Genomic DNA, 25,281 nt, shown 5'->3' with positions numbered 1-25,281 from the left:
ATGTCCCTTCTTTGTGCTAGTCTGGCCACACTAGGTATGGTTATAAGCCTTAGTGCCTTTGCACTGACGGTTTCCTCTCTCTAGCAGATTCTCCTGTTAAATATTCACACAACTCATTCCTTCATCTCTAAGGTCTCTACTCAAACATCTGCTTCTCATTGAGGTCTACCCTCACTGTTCAATTTAAAGTCACAAATCATCAGTCATGTTCTACAATTCCCTTGTTTCTATCACTTACTAAACGGCAACTCACTCCAGTATCCTTGCCTGGGAAATCTGGTGGACAGAGGAGCCTGGCGGGCTGCAGTCCCTGGGGTCACAAAGAGTCGGACACAACTGAGTGACTGAGCATGTACACACAGCATTTAATGCTTTCTACACATTTTATTGATTTATTATGTTTATTATGTATTACCTTACTCCACTAGAATATCTTCATGGAGAAGATTTTCACCTGTCTTGTCCACTGCTGTATCCCCAGTTTCTTCAACAGTGCCTCGCATGTAATGAGTGCTCAAAAAGTCTTTGATAAATGAATGAATAAACGAACAAATGAACTGCTCAGCAAATGCCTGAAGAAAGAGTGGTAAGAAGATGAATGGATTGGCAGACCATGAAGAGTCCCCCCTTCTAAGGAGAAGGCTTACTCTAGGCTCTGATCCAAGGCTACGACACAAGCTGTTTGAATCAGTCCAACATTCCCCCCTTCTCAGAACTGCTGCATGAGAATCTGTAAGTGTCCTTTGTGGGGAGCGGGTGGGACTGGGGAGAAAGAGGCACTGAAGCAAAGAGCAGGGCTAGGAAGTAGGGGCTTATCAACACACGACATCTACCATACAGAGGTGTGTTAGGAGGCTGCCAAGTCAGCTTGTTTCTGAACTCCTCCCTTTGTGCTTTTCTTTCCAAATCAACTAAAGAACAAGTTAGTTGAATCAACTAAACTCAGGGCAAAGCAATAAAGATGGGGCAGAAGGGGCATCCGGGAGACTGTCGGGTTTTTCTCACACCAGTTCCAGGAAAGGAAGACTACTGCACTGACCCAAACGACCTTTGTGGCTTGCCCTTGGGTCAGAAGGCTAAGTCTTCTCAGGGAATTCCTAGGAGGAAGAGTCTTAATTAAACACGGAAGCTGATGACTTCTTGAGGTAGGGGAACAAACAAGCAAGGGTGGGGAATGGGCCCTGGGCCTTGAGAAAGTGATGGAGAGGAAGGAGTCTAAGAACATCCAATGGACCAGAGCCTGTTGCAGTGACAAGCTTATGTTCCATGAAATTATCAGAATAAACTCATTTGCTTACCACGATAAAATAAAATGACAAACGAATCAGTTCAGCCATAGGAACTCACATGGCTGTAATATAGGAAGTAAAAAAGTAAATATGTGTGTGTGTGTACGTGTGTGTGTGTGTGTTCTAAGTCGCTTCAGTGGTGTTCAACTCTGCAGCCCCATGGATTGTAGCCTGCCAGGCTCCTCCATCCGTGGAATTTTCCAGGCGAGAATACTGGAGGGGGTTGCCATTTCTTTCTCCAGGGGATCTTCCTGACTCAGGGGTCAAACCTGTGTTTTCTGTGTCTCCTGCTTTGGCAGGCAGATTCTTTACCACTGAGCCACCTGGGAAGCCTATATATATATATTCTTCTAAATAACCCTTTCTGAAGCAAATATTCAAAGTTCAAACCTAGAGAACGATAAAAAAAAATCAAGAAAAGGATTCTAGAAAGAGTAGTGAGCTGAAAAATTACAATGTATATTAATTCAAAATAGCTGTCCATAAGGTGACTATAGTATTCAATATGTAATTTGACTATATTGGTTCCTAAAATAGAAAAGGTACAGGATAGAATTATAAAATTAACAATGATCACAAACTAAAAATCTAGAGGATTTCATTAGAACCTATGCCTTCCTTTAAGATTACAAATATTGATTAGTAGTTTATATTGCAAGGAAAATGTAAGTTTAAATACTTCTGTTATAATTTTAAAATTTTTATTGAGGTGAAATTCACACAACAAAAAGATAATTCTTTTAAAAATAACACTTGCATGGCATTGAGTACATTCACTCATAATGTTTTGCAATCACAGCCTCTATCAGGTTCCAAAATATTTTCATCATCCCCAAAAGAAAACCCCATACTTATTAAATAGTTTCTCCCTACTCTCCTGGCCTCAACCCCTGGAGACCACTGATCTGTGTTCTGTCTCAGTGGATTCACCTATTCTGAATAGCTTAATATAAGTGGAACCATATAATATGCGATTTTACCTTCTCCTTTCACTTAGCATAATGTTTTTGAGCATGATGTACATTATCCACAATGTAGCATATATCAGTAGTTGATTTCTTTCTGTGGCTGAACAGTATTCCGTTTTATGTATATACCCAATTTTGTTTATCCATTCATCCACTGATGAACATGGGCTGTTTCCACCCTTTGGCTACTGTGAATAGTCCTGCTATGAACAAGTGTGTACATATATTTGTCGGAGTCCTTATTTTTAATTCTTTAGGGTATACAGCTAGGTGTGGAATTGTTGAGTCATATGATAATTCTATGTTTAACTTATTGAGGACCTGTCAAACTTTTTCCACTGTGGCTGCACATTTCACATTTCTACCAGCAATGTATGAGTGTTCCAATTACACCACATCCTTGCCACCAACACTTAAATTCCATTTTTATTATAGCCATCCTAGTGAGTATGAAATGGTATCTTATAGTAGTTTTGATTTGTATTTCCCTAATGACTAGTGATGTTGAGTATCTTTCCATGTGTTTTTTGGCCATTTGCATATCTTCTGTGGGGAAACATCTAGAACTTTTTTGTTCATTTTAAAATTAGGTTGTCTTTCCATTGTAGTGTTGCAAGAGTTCTTTATATATTCTACATAATAGACCCTTATAAGATATATGATTTGCATGGGGTGGAAAGTGGGAGGGAGGTTCAAGAGGGAGGGGACATACATTTAAGTATGGCTGATTCATGTTGATGTATGGCAGAAACCAACACAAAGTTCTAAAGCAATTATCCTCCATTTAAAAATAAATAAATATTCTTAAAAGCTAAGCACAGAGTTTAAAAACAGATATATGATTTGCAAAATATTTTTCTCCCATTCTGTAGGCGTTTTTTTTTTTTCTTCCACTTTCTTGATAATGCCCTTTGATACAAAGGAATTTTTAAATTTTCATGGAGTCTACATTGTTTTTCTTTTGGTGCTCATGCTTTTGATGTCCTGTCTAAGAATTCATAGCCAAATCCAAGGTCATGAAGAGTTACCCTATGTTTTCTTCTAAGAATTTTGTGGCTTTAGTCCTGAGACTTGGGTCATGGATCCCTTTTGAAATAACTTCTGTATACAGCATGAAGTAGAGTCCAGTTTTATTATTTTGCCCATGGTTATCCAGTTGTCCCGAAAAACTATTTGATGACGAGACTGTTCATTCTCTGTTGACTGGCCTTGGCACCCTTGATGAAAATAACTGCAACTGACCACAGACGTAGAGGTTTATTTCTGGACTCTTATTCCTATTCCATTGATCTATATGTCCAACCTTATACTACAACCACTGCAGATGGTGACTGCAGCCATGAAATTAAAAGATGCTTGTTCCTTGGAAGAAAAGCTATGACAAACCTAGACAGCATATTAAAAAGCAGAGACATTACTTTGCCAACAAAGGTCCATCTAGGCAAAGCTATGGTTTTCCAGTAGTCATGTATGGATGTGAGAGTTGGACCATAAAGAAAGCTGAGTGCTCAGCACCTCGGACCTCGGCGACCTTAGGAGAGACACGTGCGACCGTGGAGTGCGCCTGCGCAGCTTTGGAAGCCGCAGAATGAAGAAGGATGGAGGAGAGCAGTGTGGGAAAAGAATAAGAAAATAATTGACCTGCATAATCAGGAATACAGCCAAGGGAAACATGGCTTCACCATGGCAATGAATGCCTTTGGTGACATGACCAATGAAGAATTTAGGCAGGTAATGAATGGTTTTCAAAATCAGAAGCATAAGAAGGGGAAAGTGTTCCGTGAACCTCTCCTTATTGATGTCCCCAAATCTGTGGATTGGACTAAGAAAGGCTATGTAACTCCTGTGAAGAATCAGGGTCAGTGTGGTTCTTGTTGGGCATTTAGTGCCACCGGTGCTCTTGAAGGACAGATGTTCCGGAAAACTGGCAAACTTGTTTCACTGAGTGAGCAGAACCTGGTGGACTGCTCTCGGCCTCAAGGCAATCAGGGTTGCAATGGTGGCCTCATGGATAATGCCTTCCAGTATATTAAGGACAACGGAGGCCTGGACTCAGAGGAATCTTATCCATATCTTGCAACGGACACAAATAGCTGTAATTATAAGCCTGAGTGTTCTGCTGCCAATGACACTGGCTTCGTTGACATCCCTCAGCGGGAGAAGGCCCTTATGAAGGCAGTGGCAACGGTGGGCCCCATCGCTGTTGCTATTGGTGCAGGCCATGCATCCTTCCAGTTCTATAAATCTGGTATTTATTATGATCCAGACTGCAGCAGCAAAGACCTGGATCATGGTGTTTTGGTGGTTGGCTATGGCTTTGAAGGAACAGATTCAAATAACAATAAATTTTGGATTGTCAAGAACAGTTGGGGTCCAGAATGGGGCTGGAATGGCTACGTAAAAATGGCCAAAGACCAGAACAACCATTGTGGAATTGCCACAGCAGCCAGCTATCCCACTGTGTGAGCTGATGGATGGTGATGGTAGAGGACTTGAGGACAGCATATCTGGAGGAATTTTATCTTAAAACTGACCAAACCCTTACTGTATAAGATCATACGCTTGAATCATTGAGGATCCAAGTTGTGATTTGAATGCTGTGACATTTTTATAAGGGTAAAATGTTACCACTACTTTAATTACTATTATAAATAACTTTATAATGTTGAAGCCTCATTGCTTAACTCTAAGACTTTTGAATTTTCATTTTTTAAAAGGATATATAAAACTCTGCCTTTTACAATAAATTTTAATTCAATACAAAAAAAAAAAAAGAAAGCTGAGTGCTGAAGAAATGATGCTTTTGAACTGTGGTGTTGGAGAAGACTCTTGAGAGTCCCTTGGAAAGCAAGGAGATCCAGCCAGTCAAACCTAAAGTAAAGCAGTCCTGAATATTCATTGGAAGGATTGATGCTGAAGCTGAAGCTCCAATACTTTGGTCCCCTGATGTGAAGCCACTGGAAAAGACCCTGATGCTGGGAAAGATTGAAGGCAGGAGGAGAAGGAGATGACAGAGGATGAGATGGTTGGATGGCATCACCGACTCGATGGACATGAGTTTCAGCAAGCTCTGGGAGTTGGTGATGGACAGGGAGGCCTGGTGTGCTGCAGTCCATGGGGTTGCAAAAAGCCGGACATGACTGAGCAGCTGAACTGAACTGAACTGAATACTTTGAGCACACTGTTCTGACTGTGGTGCTCTTGTAGGAACCGGGAAGTGTTATCCAACTTTGCTCTTCTCTTGTATAACTGCTATAGCAATTCAGGATTCATTGCAATTCATATGTATTTGAGGATTAGTTCTTCTATTTCTTCTAAAAATCTTGACAGGGATTGCAATGCACATGTAGATTGCTTGGATAGTACTGCAACCTTACCAAAATTAAGACTTCTGATTCACAAACACAGATGTCTTCCTCATTTGTTAAGCTCTTCTTTAATTTCTTTCAGCAGTGTTTTATAGCTTTCACCATTCAAGTCTTTCACCACCTTGGTTAAATTTATTCCTAAGTATTTTATTATTTTGGATGCTGTGACATACGAAACTGTTTTCTTAGTCGTTGTTTTTTTTAATTGTTTGCTGGTACATGGAAACACAGCTGATTTTTGAATATTGATCTTACACCCTGAAACTTTGCTGAATTCATTTATTATCCATTTATTATAATTTTAAATAAAAGCAGAAATTCCACACCATTAGAGGAACAAAAACAAAAATAAAAACAAATGGAAAAGAAAATAGAACCTGATCAATCTAACAAAAACATGAAAAGAAAAAGAAAATAGAAATTAGTTATGAAATATGATAACCTTCATAAAATGCGAGTATTAAGACTACTAGTAATCACAATAAATAAAAATGATTTCAAGTCCTTTATTAAAATATAAAAATTAAAATTTTGATGAAAATAAATGAATCCAGCATATGACATTTATAATAGGCATGCCTAAGATAAAATTACATAGAAAGTTAAAACTAAGCAGATATATCAGGCAAATAAAAAGCAGAAGTGGCAAAATTAATAACAAGTTAAGCACAATCTGGGGGCAAAAAGCATTAAAGAGACCAAGAGCAATACTTAAGTTGATAAATGACACAATCCACTAAGAAGAAATGACAGACATAAACTTTTATGTAGATGGATAAACCACAGGAATATAAAACGTTGACAAACTGTTAGAAGTACAAAGAGGATTTAATCAAACCATAAACATAAAGAGACACTAGCACATTTCTTCAAAAACTGACAAATCGATCAGATAGAAATGAGTAAGGACAGAAGATTTGAATAACACAATTTCCTCTCTTGATTTGTCTCAATTTAAAGAACACACATTCTTTTCAAATGTGCATGGAACACTTAAAAAACATGACCATGTACTAACTACTCAGATAATTACAAACTTTTCAAAAGGTAGAGATGACATGGGCCACATTCTATGATCTAAATGCACTAATCTAGTTTTTAACAACAAAGAAAGAAGAGAGAGAAAGAGGGAGCAGAAAAATATGGAGGGAGACAGACCCTCTAAAATACTTGGACATTTTTTTTCATTTATTTTTATTAGTTGGAGGCTAATTACTTTAATATTGTAGTGGTTTTTGCCATACATTGACATAAGTCAGCCATGGATTTACATGTGTTCCCCATCCTGATCCCCCCTCTCACCTCCCTCCCCATCCCATCCCTCTGGGTCTTCCCAGTGCACCAGCCCTGAGCACTTGTCTCATGCATCCAACCTAGACTGGCGATCTGTTTCACCCTTGATAATATACATGTTTCGATGCTGTTCTCTCAGATCATCCCACCCTTGCCTTCTCCCATAGAGTCCAAAAGTCTGTTCTATACATCCATGTCTCTTTTTCTGTCTTGCATATAGGGTTATAGTTACCATCTTTCTACATTCCATATATGTGTGTTAGTATACTGTATTGGTGTTTATCTTTCTGGTTTACTTCACTTTGTATAATACTTGGACATTTTAAGAACAAATCTAGTAAATTTGGGGTTAAATAGGAAATTACAACTGAAACTACAGACAATGAAAATACCACCCGACAAAATCTGTGAGAGGCAGACAATGAAAAATTTATAACTTTTTACCTAAATGAATTTATTAGAAGACAAGAAAGACAAAATAGATGAATTCAGCACTCAAGAAGCTAGAAACGAAAACAAAATAAACCAAAAGTCGTTAGAAGAAAGACTAAAAAAAGTACTATAGAAGACAAATTTTACATAAATATGAGTAGGAAATTTTTTTTGAAGAGGTTAACAAAATAATAAACAACTGACAAGAAAAAAAAAGATGCCTCAAAAAGGAATGAAAAATACATAGCATCTTTGAAAGTTATCGTTGAGAATTCCCTTGTAACAGAGTATAAGGCTAATTTTCATAAATGTTTATTATTTTCAGCTTAATTCTGTTGTGTAAATCTTCTACATAACTATTAGTTGTGTTTTTTTTCTGTTTGATCTATTGGTTTCTGAGACAGGTAGTTCAAAAAATTTCCACCATGATTGTGATTTTATCAATTTCTTCCTGTATGTCCATTTTTGGCTTCATATATTTCAGAGCATTGTTATGTATTTGCAAATGAACAATTATTGTATTTTGGAGAAGTATACATTTCATTATTTGATTGGTTTATCCAATTAATGCTTACTAGAAGTTTGTCTGGCTGACATGTGGATTACCAGTTTCCATCGCCCACCCCAATCCTGTGTAAGGCAGAAGATTCACTGAGGAGGAATCTATAGGAATTGAGGGTGATTTGGCTTTTCTCTCATCCTGAACCCCCACTTTCAAGCCAAGTGAGAAAGACCTCTGTCACCGGTCAGGACTTGGAGTGCAACACAAAAGGGGCGGTGGCACCTCATTTCCTGGTGAAGTCTGGTGAGAAAGAGCTCTCAGGAGGACTCAAATTGTGTCTCCAGAGTCGAGAGGTTCTGTGCCTAGGAGGTTCTGGAAGGTGTGGGGAGAGCCGGAGCCGCCAGAAGAGACAGCAACAGGAGAGAGTCAGAGAGCGATCTGCACATCCACGGTGTGGCAAGCTCGGGACGTGTGAGTTGCTGGGGGCAGATGAAAGCTAAGGACAGCGGTTGGCTGAAGGTATCTAAAGAGGTTCACCCAGGACAGCAGCCTGATAGGGTGGGGGGGGTGTCTTAGCAGCAGGAGGTATGGCAACAGGTATGCCCCCGGCAGAGCAGACCCCAAGTTCAGTGCACCCCATGGGAAAAAGCCCACGTGTGAGGGTCTGCTACAGCAGCAGACACAAAGGCGAGGATATCAACAAGACTAGCGAGCGTGACATTCTGATCCTGTTCCTTAATCCTGCCTCAGCCTGTCCTGACTCTGAAGCCTCCGGCAGCATCACAGGACATGGGAGTGGATGCAGAGGCAACAGGCCAGCCCCTGCCCACTGCAGGTTTCCAAGACCATGAGCCGGGAAGGAAAGGACAAGGGTGGACCTCTGCTTTCTTGAACCCTGTGGAGTCCAGTCTGCCGGCAAACCCGGAGTGACAGCAACACCTTATGCTGACATAGGACTTCAGGCTCCAAATGCTTTCATGTATTTGAAATACTTTTCCCACAAAAGCTTGAAGATTCTTGAATATACAATCAGTGCGTACTATTTTAAATCTGGACTTAGACTGACCTGGGGGAATTCCAGTCCTGCCACTTACGTGCTGAAGGACCTCTGGCAATTCATCCCAACTACCTACTCCTGGGTATCTTTATCTATGAACGAACCCCATCTCACCGCTGAGAGAATTATACAAGGAAACAATATGAAAACACAGGGACAGAGGTCAACACATCCCGCCCCCCGCCACCCCCATACTCAAGGAAGCCAAAAAAAAAAAGAAAAACAACTCAGGGTGTAAGCAGTACAAGTGTTAAATATCTTTTCTATTTTGGAAACTGAGGTTCAACATGGAAAAATGACCTATCCAAAGTCACACAGGCAGTATTTATGGTAACAAAGACAAGAAACCCTGACTGACTGGGGCCAACACATGCTCTACCATTATTCACGCCCATCCCAACACATACATCCATCTTGATTAGCCCAGAACTGTCCTGCTTTATGCCTCTTGTCCTGGGTAATTCCCTCTTTCACCTTAAAATTGTCCTGGTTTGGACAGTAAATTATATGGCCATCTACCATCTTAACAAATCAAACCCAAACCTGTAAGAACATCTCAGATAGAGGACTGCCATTCAATTCAGCATTTCCTGACTCTGTTTTCAAAACAAGGAAAACAGCATCTTACCCAAACCTAAAGCCCCGTCAACTGGATCAGGGCACCCAGCACCATAACTTATTATGTGTACAGTGATTTTATGAATTCAGTAGGGAATGAAATGCAATTTTGTCAGGCTTGTCTGTGTCCATAATGACTGAGTCAAATTAATCATCTTGGATAATACCCCTGTGTCACCCGTCCCAGAGATGTTTAATAGAATTTTTCTGATTCATGTCTTGCAGTCCATCAGATCTGGAGTATTGCCACCCTTCTGAAAATCAGTACAATTATGCCTTCTTGTTGGGCTATCATTTTCCAGGGCTAAAAATGCTTCTCAAAAATAAATAAATAAAAGCCCATGCCATATATAAGCGAAACGGGAGTGAAAAAGCCATATTGTTAAAATTAAATGTGGATTCTGGTGGCGGCGGGGAGGGGAGGAGGATATAATAGCTTTTTAAGCCTTTATTTACAGGCAGAACCTCCGAGCCATGGCAACGGGGATGGAGGAGACCGTAGAAAACTCTCCCACTGGTGGTCCTGACCCTGAAATGCTTAGGTTGCAGCAGACAGAGGCGTCATAATGTGACAATGACAACCAGTCCCACTTGACATGAGTTTTGTTTATTAAAACAGTATCTGGGAACAAACATAATAATCCCTGCAGGTTTTTTGCTCAGGAAATTATCTGAGTCACTTTAAGTTTCAGGCAGCTTTCCAGACTGATCCACTTGTGGGGGATGCTTCTGGAAAAATGAGCAATTATAGTGGAAAGGTTTCCTTCTTCTTTAGGAGAAAGCAATTCCAGGAGAACTGAAGTAGCAAGGCTGGGAATAACTTGGGGTCACAGCTTTTGAATGAGAGGGTGTGGCCTGAGCACCATCGTTATCCCATTTTACAGATAAGCAGGCTCTATTTTCTAATAACTGACAGAGGTTTATTTTAATAACATATATATATATATATATATATTTTTACAATCACATACCCAACTGCCTCTTTGACACTTTCCCTTTGTATGTTGTAAAGGCAAGGTCTGCAAAATTTTTTCTATGAAGGTGGAGATAATAAACCTTTTTGGCTTTGTGGGTTAAATAGCCTCTGTCCCAACTATTTTACCTCTGCTTCTGGAGCATGAAAGTAGACATGACAGTATTGAAACTAATGAACATAGCTGTGTTCCAATAAAGCTGTATTTACAAATGACAAGTGGTTGGCCAGATTTGGCCCATGGGCCATGGTTTGCTGACCCTTGTCCTAGAGGTGGTTTTTCTCCTCCTTAGAACTTTTACCATCTAACACACAAAATTCTTGACTTTTTAAAGGTACTTATTGCCTGTTCCAGAAACCTGTATGTGGGTCAAGAAGCAACAGTTAGAACTGGACATAGAACAACAGACTGGGAAATGGAAATAGGAAAGGAATATGATAAGGCTATATACTATCACCCTACTTATTTAACTTATGTGCAGAGTGTATCATGCGAAATGCCAGGCTGGATGAATTACAAGCTGGAATCAAGATTGCCAGGAGAAATATCAACAATCTCAGATATGCTGATGATACCACTCTAATGGCAGAAAGTGAATAGGAACTAAAGTCTCTTGATGCAGTTGAAAGATGAGAGTGAAAAAGCTAGCTTGAAAATCAACATTCAAAAAACTAAGATCATGGCATCTGGTCCCATGACTTCATGGCAAATAGAAGGGAATAAGTGGAAGCAATGACATATTTTATTTACTTGGGCTCCAAAATCACTGTGGATGGTGACTGAAGCCATGTAATCTTGCTCCTTGGAAGGAAAACTATGACAAACCTAGACAGTGTATTAAAAAGCAGAGACATCACTTTGCCGACAAAGTCCATACAGTCAAAGCCATACTTTTTCCAGTAGTCATGTACAGATGTGAGAGTTGAACCATAAAAAAGGTTGAGTCCCAAAGAATTCACACTTTTGAATTGTGGTGCTGGAGAAGACTGCTGAGAGTCCCTTGGACTGCAAGGAGATCAATCCTAAAGAAAACTGACCCTGAACATTCATTGAAAGGACTGTTGCTAAAGCTGAAGCTTTAATACTTTGGCCAATTGATATGAAGTGGAAAAGACCCTGATGCTAAGAAAGACTGAAGGCAAAAACAAGAAGAGGGTGGCAGAAGATGAAATGGTTAGATAGCATTACCAACTCAATGGACATGAATTTGAGCAAATTCCAGGAGATAGTGAGGAACACTGTAGCCTGGAGTGCTACAGCCCATGAGGTTGCAAAGAGTTTAGGCTTCCCTTGTGGCTCAGCTGGTAAAGAATCTGCCTGCAATGCAGGAGACCTGGGTTCAATCCCTGGGTTGGGAAGATCCCCTGGAGAAGGGAAAGGCTACCCACTCCAGTATTCTGGCCTGGAGAATTCCACAGACTGTAAAGTCCATGGGGTCACAAAGAGTCACACACGACTGAGCAACTTTCACTTAGCGACTGAACAACAACAATTGCCTGTCCCCTTCTCTAGAATGTAAATTCCACTGTTTGGTCACTGATTATCCCAAGGGCCAAGAACAGTGCCTTGCATGTAGTAGGGCCTCAATAAATATTTGCTGAATGAAATAACACATGAATGAATGAGAATAGGGGTTTTAGACTGTTGTCTCCAGCTCCTAGAACAATGGAGTAAACACTTTTTAATGCATGAATACATGAATGAATTTACTAATAGCCCACTGATAGTACAGAGGGCCAGCTCAGCATCATCTTCCCTGTTCTAAGAAGTTCTAAGAAGTCAGCAAAGATCTGAGGTGGTCTTCTCCTTAGAGATGCTGCTTAGCACAAAATAATTCTCTTGGTTCCCTGTCCCCACCTTAGAAATCATCTTCCTGCAAATGTGTCTGAATTCCAGCTCTGCCCTTCATAGTCTGTATAACTTTAGGAAACTCACTGCCACTGCTGCTTCTGGATCTCAATTATACCAACTGTGAAAAGAGAGAGTTGGACCAATGGATTTTCAAACCCAAATTCAATCCATGTATGTGTCACCGATTCACAGGTACACAGGCAGACATGAAGCAGCGTTGATTTTAAAAGCATTTTAAAATGATGAGTAGGCTCTCTAGTCATTTCCGTGTTAAAAGAGCTTCTGGGGAAAAATTATGTCTGTTTGCAGCTTTTTTTCTTTTCCATTTCTACCTTTTGAAAACTACACAAGCAGCATCACCTAAAAATGTGCCACGCCAGCTGTCTGGGGCTGAAGGCACTGAAGTTCTCAGAGACTGGTCTCTGTGAGTGTTCCGAGGTCCTGTGACACTGGGATAAGCAGGGAAGTCCCCCAGTTTGCGTTGCTCCAGGAACACTGCCCTGTCAGACCCTTCTGAGGCTTACCTGCCTTCAGAGCAGGGGTCCAGTGCCCGTCTGGCATCCAAGGACCCCTGCACCAGACCCTGCAGCACCACCTGACACCGGGCATGGTCAGCCCACTGAAGACCCCAGACACTGCATGCTCCGGTATCACCAGGCCCCTGGGCGTGCTGGACCCTCTGCTCAGGTCCTTGTCCTCCCAGTGACACCTGTTCATTCTCAGAACAACCACAGTACCCTTCTGCCTTCCCAGGTGGTGGCACCAAGGACGGAGCCCAGCACCCTAAGCCTGGTCTGTACAGAATGGAGCAAGGACTCCTTCTACAGCCTGGAGCCCATATTCACTCTAATATGCCCCAAAAGTCCCATCAGGAGACTGCAACCCAGAGCTCATCCACCCTGCTAAGGTTTACTGTGCCCCCTCTGTGAGCCAGCTTATGCTGTTCCATTTCTCTGAAGCTCTGTTTGAATAATAATAACAGCAAAACATCTATATAGTACTTACCATTTACTCAGCACATCCCTGTCCTATGACTTTTCATACATGAATTTATTTGTCTTCACAACAACTCTAGGAGGTAGGGCCTACAATTATATCCATTTCACAGAGGAAGAAAGGGAGGAACTGAGATTTGAAACTTGCTGAAAGTCACAAAGCTGTGAAGGGTTAGGACCAGGATTCCAACTTGAAAGTCTGGCTCAGGGGGTCTGAATCCTTCCAACAACCACTGATGAGCTTGGAAGCAAATCTCCCTTCAGTTGAGCCTTCGGATAAGACCACAGCCCTGATCAACACATCAGCTGAAGTCTCCTGAGAGATCTTGAGCCAGAGGCATTCAGCTAAGCCACACCTGGATTTCTGACCCACGAGAACTGTAAGATAATGAATACATGTTGTTTTTATATTTAAAAGTCTAGCTCTTAATCTCTGTGGGATTCTGCCTCTTTATAAATAGGAGGGACAGGCTCCCTTAGGAACGATGCTGAAGGCCTGTGTTGATTCTGTCTCCATGGGCAGCTCCCAACTGTCTCCTCCCTTATTCTCTGATCTCTCCTCTCCAGCAGTCCTCAGGTGGGCATATGTCTGTGCCCCACCCAGCTGGTAAGCCCCTTGAATGTGGACCCTCCTTAATGTTTGAGGGAGACAGTGTACCCCAGGCTATGCCTCTCAATCTGTAATATGCACAAAAACCACCTGGGGACCTTGATAAAATGCAGGTTTTGACTTAAGAGGTTAGGGTGGGACCTGAGATGCTACATTTCCAACAAGCTCCAGGGGATGCTCCTGGTCCATGGGTCACACTGTGGATAGCAAGGCCTTAGGTATTAAGAGCACAGACTCTGACCCAGACAGACCATGGTTCAAATGCCAATTTTGTCACATCCCAGCTTGGAATCCTTAACCTCTGAGAGGTGGGAAGACTTACCCAAGATCACATAATAAACGTGGAGCCGTGAACAGAACCCTTGTTCTGACTTCTAGTCCAGAGTCTCAAAACTGCAGCTAGCCACCCACTCTCCTGATTCCTGGGCCTGGACATGGCTATTTGGGTGTGTGCATGTATATGCCCTATATATGTCAACACATGTGAATGGGTGTATATGCAGATATGTATACATGTTTAAAAAATGTGTATGTGAATGTGCCAAAAGTTAGCATGTGTGCCAGGGCATTAGTGAGAGTTGTTCATTCACTCACTACGTCACCAGACATTAACTGAGCTCCTACTATGTGCTAGGTCCCTACTCCCATGAAACCAACAGTCTAGGAGGGAGGCAAACATCCCACAAATAAAAATATCATTTGTGTGTGTCTATATGTGTGTGTACTGTGCATAGAAGTGCCAACAGCTGGGTGCTCTTATTGTCTCCATCTCAGTGAGGAAACTGAGGCACTGAGAGGTTGAGTAACTTGCCCAGGGTCACAGAATGATGCTTGACGCTTGCGAAGTTGTATATCAGCAAGCATGACAGAGTGAGTGTGATGTGCATATATGCTTGTACTTGTGCATGAATGACTACAGACAAGCGTGTGTGTGTGGGTGTGGGTGTGTCTGCTGGTGTGCTGGGGTGTATGTGGAGGGTGTGGGTGGTATCTGCATGTGCCCAGAGGCACTTTTCCACAGAGAGCTCTAAATATTCCATAAACAAGATTTTCTGACACCACAACATAGCATCACAAGGACACACAGGTACACAAACATTTTTTAAGATGTTTGTGTTTTCAGAGTTCCTAAAATTCTGTCCATGTTGAAATGGGAGTGAAGGTCAGGGCCAGCAGAGCACAGAAGATCCAGGGAAGCCCAGACCCTTTTCTCCCCTGGGGTAGCCCTGGAGCAATTTCACAGCTCATCATCCATTATGAGGCTAAAAGAATCCTGCCCCTCCCAGGAAGTTAAATAAATTGCTCAGGCTGTAATGGGCCAGTCCCTCCACACTCCCAGTGGGAAACGTACTACCCTGGTGAGTCGATTGACACAAGATACAAATGACCAAACCTGGCTAGGTTCCCTTCTCCATCATATCACATCTCTAAAAACAGAGACATCTATACAAATACCCTGATAATTCTTTTTCCTTTTTGTTGAAGCATAGCATATCAATAGGAAGTGCTGAAGTCCTATGTGGACAACTCAATGACAAATCTTCACAAAACAAAAATACTTGCATAACTAGCACCCAAACAAGGACAGAAAAACCTACCAGCACCTCCAAAGCCCCTCAAGGCCCCTCAGTACCCGCCCTGCCCCCACTACCAGGGTAATCACAATTCAGATCTCTATCACCAGATTAACTCTGTCTGTTTCTATGCTTTGTGTAAATAGAATCATACGGAATGCTCTGTTTGGGTATTTGGCTCCTTCCATTCACCCTGTTGTTTGTGAGACTTAAGCACTTGGTTATAAATTGCTCTTCTCGATGCTGTGTGGTATTTCACTGTGTAAGAGTATTCTGCAATCATTTACCCAGCCTGCTGTTGATAGGCATTTGGACTGTTTCTAGTTCTGTGCTTTTACGAAAAGTGCTGCCATGAACATTCTTAAACATGTCTTTGGATGATCAGATGAATGCATTTCTGTTGAGTGAACACTCAGGAGTTGAATTACTGGGTCATAGAGCTCTCGATACTGAGAAATGGGTTTTCCAAAGTGGTTGTACCAATTTATGCAGCAATGTATGAGGACACCAGGGCTTCCCTGGTAGTTCAGCTGGTAAAGAATCCACCTGCAATGCAGGAGACCCTGGGGTGATTCCAGGGGTGGGGAGATCACCTGGAGAAGGGATAGGCTACCCACTCCAGTATTCATGGGCTTCCCTGGTGGCTCAGACGGTAAAGAATCTGCCTGCAATGCAGGAGACCTGGGTTTGATGCCTGGGTTGGGAAACTCCCTTGGAGGAGGGCATGGCAACCCACTTCCAGTATTCTTGCCTGAAGAATCCTGTGGGCAGAGGAGCCTGGTGGGCTATCCATGGGGTCCCAGAGTCGGACACGACTGAGTGGCTAACACACACATGAGGGCACCAATGCCTCCACATCCTTGCCCAATTTGGTTTCTTCTATTTTTTCCACTTTCTACATTCTGGGGGGAATATTTAATAAAATGTCAAAATGCTTCCTCATCCCTTCTCCTGCTCTCCTATTGCTGTCTGGCAAATGTTTGCTAAGGCTGGCAGCAAGTGTAAAACCATCAATGCTCCATGTTCATGTATCACACAGACACGATCTCCAGCCACAACCCGCCACTCTAGAGGGCCATCCCAGCACAGGAAATAACCCAAAGGAGCACAGAGTGACTTGAAAGGCCTTGAGCTGTTACAGGAAACTTTAAGGTTTTCTTGAGGGGCCTTTGATCAGGTCAGGCCACCTCACAATGCAAAGAAGGCTTTCACAGGCGCTCCTCCATCTCCCTCTCCAAAGGAAACACTCATTACTACGGACTATCTCCCCAACCTTCACCGGCCAGGCACACCCTCCCCTCCAGGCTGTGCACCCCAGCTCCCCAGGCTCCTGAGAGCCACCATCTTGCTCCACGTCCCTGGGCAGTTGTTCAGACTGACACCAACCCAACAGGTGCATCCACAAGGCCCTGGTGCTGGCCTGGCTTGAGGGTTTCTGGGCTGGATTCCTGTTTACCTGAAACACAAGCCTCATCTAATTCATGCCACCCTGGCCCTATGTGGAAAAAAATGTGTTTTTTTTTTCACCAAAAACTGGAGCCTAGCTCCAAACATTTACCTAGCTCCTTCACTATTTCACTTCTCTACATGGCACATTCTAACAACAACAAAAACAAAAACATATTCAGCACTGGCCAAGCAGGCTATCCTAGACCCATTTAATCGGTCCTCTTAACTAATGTACACCCCCACTTAACCAGTCTAACTCAACTGAACTACTTAACTAAGCTACACCCGCTTCTAGATTTTTTAGCCTGCAGGGTAGGTAATGCTGCTTGCTGCCGCTAAGTAGCTCAGTCATGTCCAACTCTTTGCGACCCTTTAGACTATAACCTGCCAGGCTCCTCTGTCCATGGGATTCTCCAGACAATAATACTCAAGTGGATTGCCATTTTCCTCCTCGAGGGGATCTTCCCAACCCAGGGACTGAATCCTTATCTCCTGTGTCTCCTGCAGGCAGATTCTTTACCTGCTTAGTCATCAGGGAAGTAAGGCCAGTAATAATACCCTCATTTTACAGAACCAGAAAGTTAAGACAAGAGAGGTTAGTAATTTGGTCAAGGTCACACGGGAGAATGAAACAGAGGTAGGAGTCCCAGGGAGCACAGATCTGCCTCTCACTCTAACCTGACTCCCTCAGTCCATGGCACTCCACACTTTCCCAGGGGCTGGCAGGGGCAACCATGCCACACCCAGGCCTTTGTTTTCCATCAGAGTCTCAGGCTTTGACTATATGAGAGACAGAGACACTGGCTGCCTGGACCACATGAAGGCTTTTTAATAATAATGAGAGGAGGCTTGGCAAACCCAGCCTGGAGCAGCAGACTGGGGCGTGGTCAAATGGAGGGGTAGTGGGGAGGGGTCACACATCTTTAGCCGACTGGCAATTATCAGGAGGCATCTTCTATTTTTGTGATGGGGGAGGCATTTATTGGTACATTTTAAAAGCAAGATAGTTCCAATATTATCTTTTCAGTTTCAACCCTTCATATAATTTGACTGGCATTAGATAAAATAACTGACTGGCCTCCTCTTTGCTGATATCTCTGATGCTGTTTTTATCTCCTGTGCCCACCACATCCTGGGTGGATGACTTTGGCAAGTTGTTTCACCTTGCTGAAAATCAATTTCTTCATCTCTAAGACATAGCACCTCATGCTATTGTAACCCTGCCACGTACCGAGCACTGTAATAAGAACTTTGGGTATAAATGCATCTTGTTTACTTCCCCCCATATCACTTTGAAGAACCTCTAAAGACAATATTGAGGCTCAGAAAAGTTGGTTGACTTATCTATGGTTGCCCAGTCATGAAATGTCAAGACTAGAACTTGAGCCCGGCTCAGTCTGTCTTCCCCTGTCATTACTTTTATAACTCATCTGACCAACAGCATCTCTTTATGGTTGCCCATGGTGGGCTAGAACCTCATTCAGAGTCACCAGACTCCATCTCGGGGGCCCCTCCAGCCTGGGGGCTACTTTAGCCAGCTGGGGGAGGCCAGTCTCTGGTTAGTTGAAAAGACCACTGTCCCTTCTAGGGTTCAGGCAGGGGGTGGAAGATGCCAACTCATCTAAAGACATAACCCTCAGAGACATCCAATCAGCCCCCATTCACAGATGCAAAAACCAGGGCTCAGACAGAGCACATAAACCACCCAAGGGCACACAGTGAAAGAGGCTGAAAAGGGCCCCAGTCAGGCTCCGGAACCTCCAGCAGCCAAGGACCCAGCACTACTCTGGAAAGGTCCCACATCTGGCCCATTTCAACTTGCTAATCCCTGGGTGAGCTTGCACTGTAACAGTGAACAAGTGTATGAAATCAGGGATTCTCCCATCCTCCCCAGAAAAGACTCAGGCCCTATAGAAGATGTTGAGTTCCAGGTGGCTGGGAGTGGGCAAGGGGTGTTGTTTTCAATAAAACCCTTGAAATTACGTTTCCAGTGCAATGCGTGTTCCCTCCCCCAACCCATAAACTTCCCGCACCATCTTCATTGTTTCCATCCCTTTTAGAGAGAGTGAACGTTTCCTTGGATTCAATTTCTCTCATAATAGTTGGAAGGAAACAAAACTACGTGCTGTAAACATTCACTTCATTGTCCAAAAAATATCAGGATTATGGGGGAGGCATAGTAAGTGCAGTAAGTAAGGTCCTCCCCAACCCCTGCCCCACAAGTGTTCGTTTCTCTGTTGTGTTTGACTCCAAGACTCCATGGACTGTAGCCCGCCAGGCTCCTCTGTCCATGGAATTCTCCAGGCAAGAAATATTGGCATGGGTAGCCATTCTCTTCTTCAGGGGATCTTCCCGACCCAGGGATCGTATCCGGGTCTCCTGCATTGCAGGCAGATTCTTTACCATCTGAGCCACCAGGGAAGCCCCAAATTCTGCCCACAAATCCATGCCCTAATGCCTCCCATGCCTGTGCCCTCAACTATTTAAACTTTTAACAGCCAGGAGGCTAGAGCTTGAAAACAAATATATATATAGATAGATAGATATAGATTAGCTATTGCAATACATAATTAAGACTGGTGAGGTGTAAGCACCGACTCTTTCTCAGCAGTTTTCTCTCAATGAAAACAAGAGAGGTGGGCGATTTTTTCGAGCACATGTGTAGGACACATGAGGGAGTGTTCATTAGTTCAGCCTGACATATACTCAATTCTCTCCATATACATAGCTTGCGTGTTTTTTTTTTTTCCCCTTTCATGCATTTTCTTCTCCAGCTGTGAAGTGATATTAAATTTCATCAGATTTGAACACAATCTCTAGTCTTGAAACAGTTTCCTTTAAGGCCCCTCATATTTATTCAGAATTCATGAATCATGTTCCGATAACCCAACCATAATTATTTTTAAAGTGTGATGTTTGTGGCTTTAATAGGAAATGCTTGCAAAAGGCCTTTTCTCTTTGATTGTTTGTAATCTTAGCAGTAATCGCTGCCGTTCCCTTCTCTGCACCACAGCAGGCAGAACACAATTTCATTTTCATATGAATCGGGAGCTCTTCACCCAGGTTTTAATTAAAGCAATAAAAGTCATGTCATCTTTGCCCTTTACAATGTAGACAGACCCAGGGGCCGGAGTTACTAAGCCTAGACTCTTAGATTTCAATAGTGGCAAGAGGTCTTCTGTCTCCTGGTACATTTGCTGGAAGTACTTTTGTTTGCTTCAAAAAGACTATGGCTGTAGTGTCTTCCTCTGTAAAACGGGAGAGCAGCCTTACCTACCTAGCTCCGTGAAAAACACGGAGCCCCTGAGCCTGAGCCCAAGGAAGTGCCTGGTAAATGTTCATTACTATCACCAGCAGCAGCACTATTTTGGGCTGGGAAAAGCCAAGAGACCATCTTCCTTCATTACTCACATGAGCCAACTGAGGCTCAGAGAGATACCAGTGCAAGGTGAGGGGAACAGGGCAGAGCAGAACCGAAAACCCAGTCTCCCGGCTTTTTCCCCATTCCAGGCACCCTTCACTGCCCCCTGCTGGAAGGAGGCTGAACCTTCAAGACAGGGACAGTGCCTGGGGACTGCAGATCTGACCCTAACCAGCAACCTATTTTCTGGCCTCCAGGTTAGACCATCGACCCAGTGGAGGTCGATGCTTGATCCAGGTGATAAGAAAAACAGACCAGGCATCCCTGGGGATGGGGTTGACATCCTTCTCTTTGTCCAAGGTCCCAGGCAGACCACTGTCTGCCTCCCCTACAAATCCCACCCCAGCCTATTCAGACTCATGCCTCTCCAGCATGTCCCCTTTCCCCAGCCTTTGGCTCTGGCTTCCCGTCCATCACGCCCCAGCATCACCTCGAGTCCCTCCAGCTCAGCCATCATGCTGATGATGCTGGGCTGCCAGCTCCTCATCGCCAGGGATGCCTTCTCCACTCTGTCAATGCCCTCTCCCCAGAGAGGAGAGCCTCCATCGACGCCCACGGCTGCTCAGCGTCGAATCACCATTCACGTCCCACTCTGTGATGTAGATGTCCTAGTGTCCAGCTCCTCCCCCAGGGGCTCTCTGAGCCTAGGGTGCCCTCTCTTCTCTCCTTTCCCAACTTGGACTTCCAAGTCCTTCATTTCAGTCCCTCTTTTGGGCAACAAAGCTTGGATATCCTTCTGGTACATCTGCTTGGAAAATCCTTGCCCTGGCTTCACTCTATTAATATCCGCCCCGATAGCACCTGACCCAAGAACTCAGTCTTCCATGAAAATGAAAGTGAAGTCGCTCAGTCATGTCTGACTCTTTGCAACCCCCATGGACTGTATGTAGCCTACCAGGTTCCTCCATCCATGGGATTTTCCAGGCAAGAATACTGGAGCGGGTTGCCATTTCCTTCTCCAGGAGATCTTCCCAACCCAGGGATTGAACCCGGGTCTCCTGCATTGTAGGCAGACGCACCGTCTGAGACACCAGTCTTCCATAACCCACCACAGATATCGCAGATCTTCCCCACCCTCTCCAACCTCCAGTGCCCTCTGGGCAGGTGACCCACCCACAATCTCTCTGAGAATAGCTGCTTACTGGTACAGACGCCCTCTGCTCCCAGCCATCCTATCTGTAAAGCAACACTCCTTTGCTCCTCAGTCCGCCTTCTGGCTAAAAGGCCAGAGCTTCCGCCCCTGGGCAGTGGTGGAGCAGTCCCCGCGCCTCCCACCCTCTCCAGAAACTTGAGCCATCAATTAGCTCCTCCCTGTCCTGAGCTCTCAGCATCGCCCTTTCTCCTGGATGCCTTCTACTGAGATGAATTCTGAAGAGTCTCTTGTCGTAAAAAAAACAACCCCTTCTAAGGAGTCCTCATCTCATTTGAGCTATGGTCCTTGCTCTTGCCTTCCCCACTAGACTTCTCATACACTATCTAGACTTAGCATTTATGTCCTCACTTCATACTCCCTCCTCCATCCACCCTGGGAACGGGTAGGACATCCCCTACACATCAGAGCTGGTCCTTCTGAGGTCCAGGGTGACTTTCTCTTTGCTAAAACCATCAAATGAATCTCAACGCCCTCCCCAACCAACCCTTCAGAAGCATGGACCTTCTGCTTCTTCTTGTTTAAATTTTATTTAACTTTGAAGTGATAATAAGTCATTGTGGTTGAAAACCCCCAAAATGTAAAAAGGTACAGTGAAAAGTCTCTTTGTTATCCTTGTCTACCTCCCCAATAACCATAACACACACATACAAGGTACAAAGGCACTTTTACTAGTTTCCATATATTCTTCCCTGGTGGCTCAGACTGTAAAGAATCGCATGCAACGCAGGAGACCCAGGTTCAACTCCTGGGTTGGGAAGATCCCCTGGAGAAGGGAATGGCTTCCCACTCTTGGCTGGAGAATTCTGTGGACAGAGAAGCCTGGCGAGCTACAGTCCATGGGGTTGCAAAGAGTCAAACACGACTGAGTGATTAACACTTTCACTTTTATATATCCTTCCAGAGTTATACAAACACACAGAAACATACATTCTTACTACACTTTCAGCATAAATGGTAATATACTATACTTACTGTTCATTGCTTTTTTTCAGTAAGTAATGTGTCTAAAGAATTCTATCACTTCTGTTTCCTCATTCTGTCTCTACAACCACACGGTATTCCACTTGCTAGATGTACATAATTTCTGCAACTAGTCCCATATTACTGAACTTTTGATTTTTTTTCCAATTTATTGCCATTATAAACAGTGCAAAAATGAATAAGCTTGCATACATGATTTCTCATGTATGCAGATATATCTGTAGGATATATTTCCAAAAAGTGAATTCCTAGGCTAAAGGTTGATGCATTTTTAATTTTGATAGATGCTGCCAATTTGCCTTCCATAAGGGTTATACCAATTTACTCTCCTTTCAGTAATGTATAAAAGTGCCTCTTTCTCCCCCATGGGCTCCAGCAGAGTTTATTATCAAATCTCTGGATTTTTGCCAATCTAATAGGTGAAAATGTTAGTTTTGTTCCTCTCATGCAGGAACATTTTTAGCATTTTTCATATATTTAATATCTGTTTATATTTATCTGTAAACTATTGCTCATTGGGTTTTGAATTGATTTCTAGGAACTCTTTATATATGAAGGGAAATCAGTCCTTTCACTATATCATAAGTTGAAAACATTCTTGCCCAGTTTTTTGTTTGTCTTTTGACTTGACTCATGGTGTTTTGGTCATGCCAAAGTTCTGCTCCATTTTAATTTATGGTCAACCTTTTGATGCCTTTTCTTTTAAGACTGAGTCATGGAAACACCTTTCCTACTCCAAAGTTGTAATGGGTACTGTAAAGACTTTTTTCTAGTGCCTTTATGGTTTTCTTGAGTACATTTAAAATTTTAATTTATTTAAAGTCTATCTTTTGATAGGGAAGTGGCTGGGCCCAACAGCACCTTTCCCCAGATCTCCTCCTTCCTTCTTTGAACCCTGACCTTGGCTTCTAAGACTCCACGGTCCCTACTTCTCCAGCCACTGATTTTCAACCTATCTCACAGTGTCTTCTCCTCTATTTTGCTTTCAAATGTTAGACCTCAGCACTTTGAGAATCATTTGCCCTCTGGTCTTCTCACTCCCTTCTCCCTCCGTAAATTTCATCCTCTCAAGGTTTTAATACCCTGGGCAAAAGACTTTTAAATTCATTTCCACCGTGAGCTTCACACTTGTATAAGCATCTACGTACTTGGACATCTTTACTTGGATGGACATCTCCAATGTAGCACATCCAATTCTGGCCTTATCAAACTTCCATCTCCCCAGACGATTTCCAACTTAGAAAACTGTGCCATTGTGCCGGAAAACAGACTCATCACAGAAGCCTAAGAGTCATCCTTTACTCCTTTATCTCTCTCTCCCTCTGCATTCATCATCATCAAGACCCTCTGACTTTATTTCCAAAAACACATTTCCGATCCATCCACTTCTTCCCATCTCCTCTGCCTCTACACAGTCTAGGACAACACATCATCCTTCACTTCGACTATTACCACACCCGCCCATTTGGTATTCCTGTATCCAGTCTTGCCATTGAGAATTTTTAAGCCCTCTGCAAATCTGATCACATCATTCAATCTTGGTCTCTCTCTGTCTCTCACTAACAAAGTCTAGTAACTTGCTTTGACTAGTAAAATACACTGGAAGTAGTCATGTGCCAGTTTTCTCTCTCTCTAACACACACACACAAACATATACACAAGCTCTTTCAATAATTCTTAAAACAAAGTCTGAACTATTTAGCAGAACTGCTGTTTGTAGGTAGCCAATATGCACATAAAAAAGATGCTCAGTATCTCTATTAGAGAAATACAAATCAAAACTACAGTGAGGTATCACCTTACACTGGTCAGAATGGCTATCATTGAAACATCTACAAATAACAACTGCTGGAGAGGGTGTGGAGAAAAATGGAATGCTCTTATACTGTTGGTAGGAATGTAAATTGGCACAGCTGCTACAGAAAACAGTATGGAGGTTCCTTAAAAAAACTAAAGTAGAATTGCCATATGATCCAGCAATCCCACTCCTGGGTATATATTTGGAGGAAACTCTAATTTGAAAAGATACATGCACCCCAATGTTCACAGCAGCACTGTTCACAATAGCCAAGAAGCAACCGATACGTCCATCGACAGATGAATGGATAAAGAAGATGTGGCATGTATGTACTCAGCCATAAAAAAAGAATGAAATAATGCCGTTTGCACTAACATGGATGGACCCAGAGATGATCATACTAAGTCAGAAAGAGAAAGACAAATACCGTATGCTATCAGTCATATGTGCAATCTAAAATATGATACAAATGAACTTACTTACAAAGCAGAAACAGACTCACAGACATGGTTACCGAAGTGGAACTGGGGTGAGGGAGGGATAAATTAGGAGTCTGGGACTAGCAGATACAAGCTACTATATATAAAATAAACAACAAGGACATACTGGACAGCACAGGGAACTATATTCAATAGGCAGTAATAAACCACAATGGAAAAGAATATGAAAAAACATATATGTACATATATAGCCGAACCACTTTGCTGCACAATGAAAAGTAACACATTATAAATCAACTATACTTCAGTTAAAAAGTGGTATTTACAGGCACAAGACTGGAAAACTCTACCCACAGCCAGGGAGGCTGTAATGAGGAGGTGACACTTCCAATGGCCCTGAAAGAACAAACAGGTATTTGCTGGGTGAGAGTGGCCAGGGGATTCCCATCAGAGGAAACCCTGCACACAGAGGCACAGAGCCGTAAATGAGCACAAGAAGTGACCAGAG

The 25,281-nt window shown here is 42.9% G+C and overlaps 2 protein-coding genes across 3 annotated transcripts in view; one reads left to right on the top strand and one right to left on the bottom strand.

The window, feature by feature from the left end:
- The window catches only part of TOX2 (TOX high mobility group box family member 2), a 150,467-nt gene that overhangs the window by 60,157 nt on the left and 65,029 nt on the right, over positions 1 to 25,281 (bottom strand). The window lies entirely within an intron of this gene.
- LOC133045250 (procathepsin L-like) lies at positions 2,303 to 5,035 on the top strand. The gene is made up of 2 exons (XM_061127550.1): positions 2,303 to 2,323; positions 3,830 to 5,035. The coding sequence occupies exons 1-2, from the start codon at positions 2,303 to 2,305 to the stop codon at positions 4,721 to 4,723; spliced, it is 915 nt and encodes a 304-aa protein (XP_060983533.1). The 3' UTR covers positions 4,724 to 5,035.

The sequence above is a fragment of the Dama dama genome, chromosome 23 (assembly GCF_033118175.1).
Source record: "Dama dama isolate Ldn47 chromosome 23, ASM3311817v1, whole genome shotgun sequence".
Lineage (NCBI taxonomy): Eukaryota > Metazoa > Chordata > Mammalia > Artiodactyla > Cervidae > Dama > Dama dama.
The sequence above is the reverse complement of the archived record's forward strand: the minus strand, read 5'-3'. Positions and strand labels throughout refer to the sequence as shown.

What these genes read in the sequence shown, in the direction of transcription:
- LOC133045250 (XM_061127550.1), top strand. Translation starts at nt 2,303, where the DNA reads ATGATGTACATTATCCACAAT. An exon ending in TGATGTACATTATCCACAAT is followed by an intron (nt 2,324 to 3,829) that starts GTAGCATATATC and finishes GCGCCTGCGCAG; the next exon opens with CTTTGGAAGCCGCAGAATGA.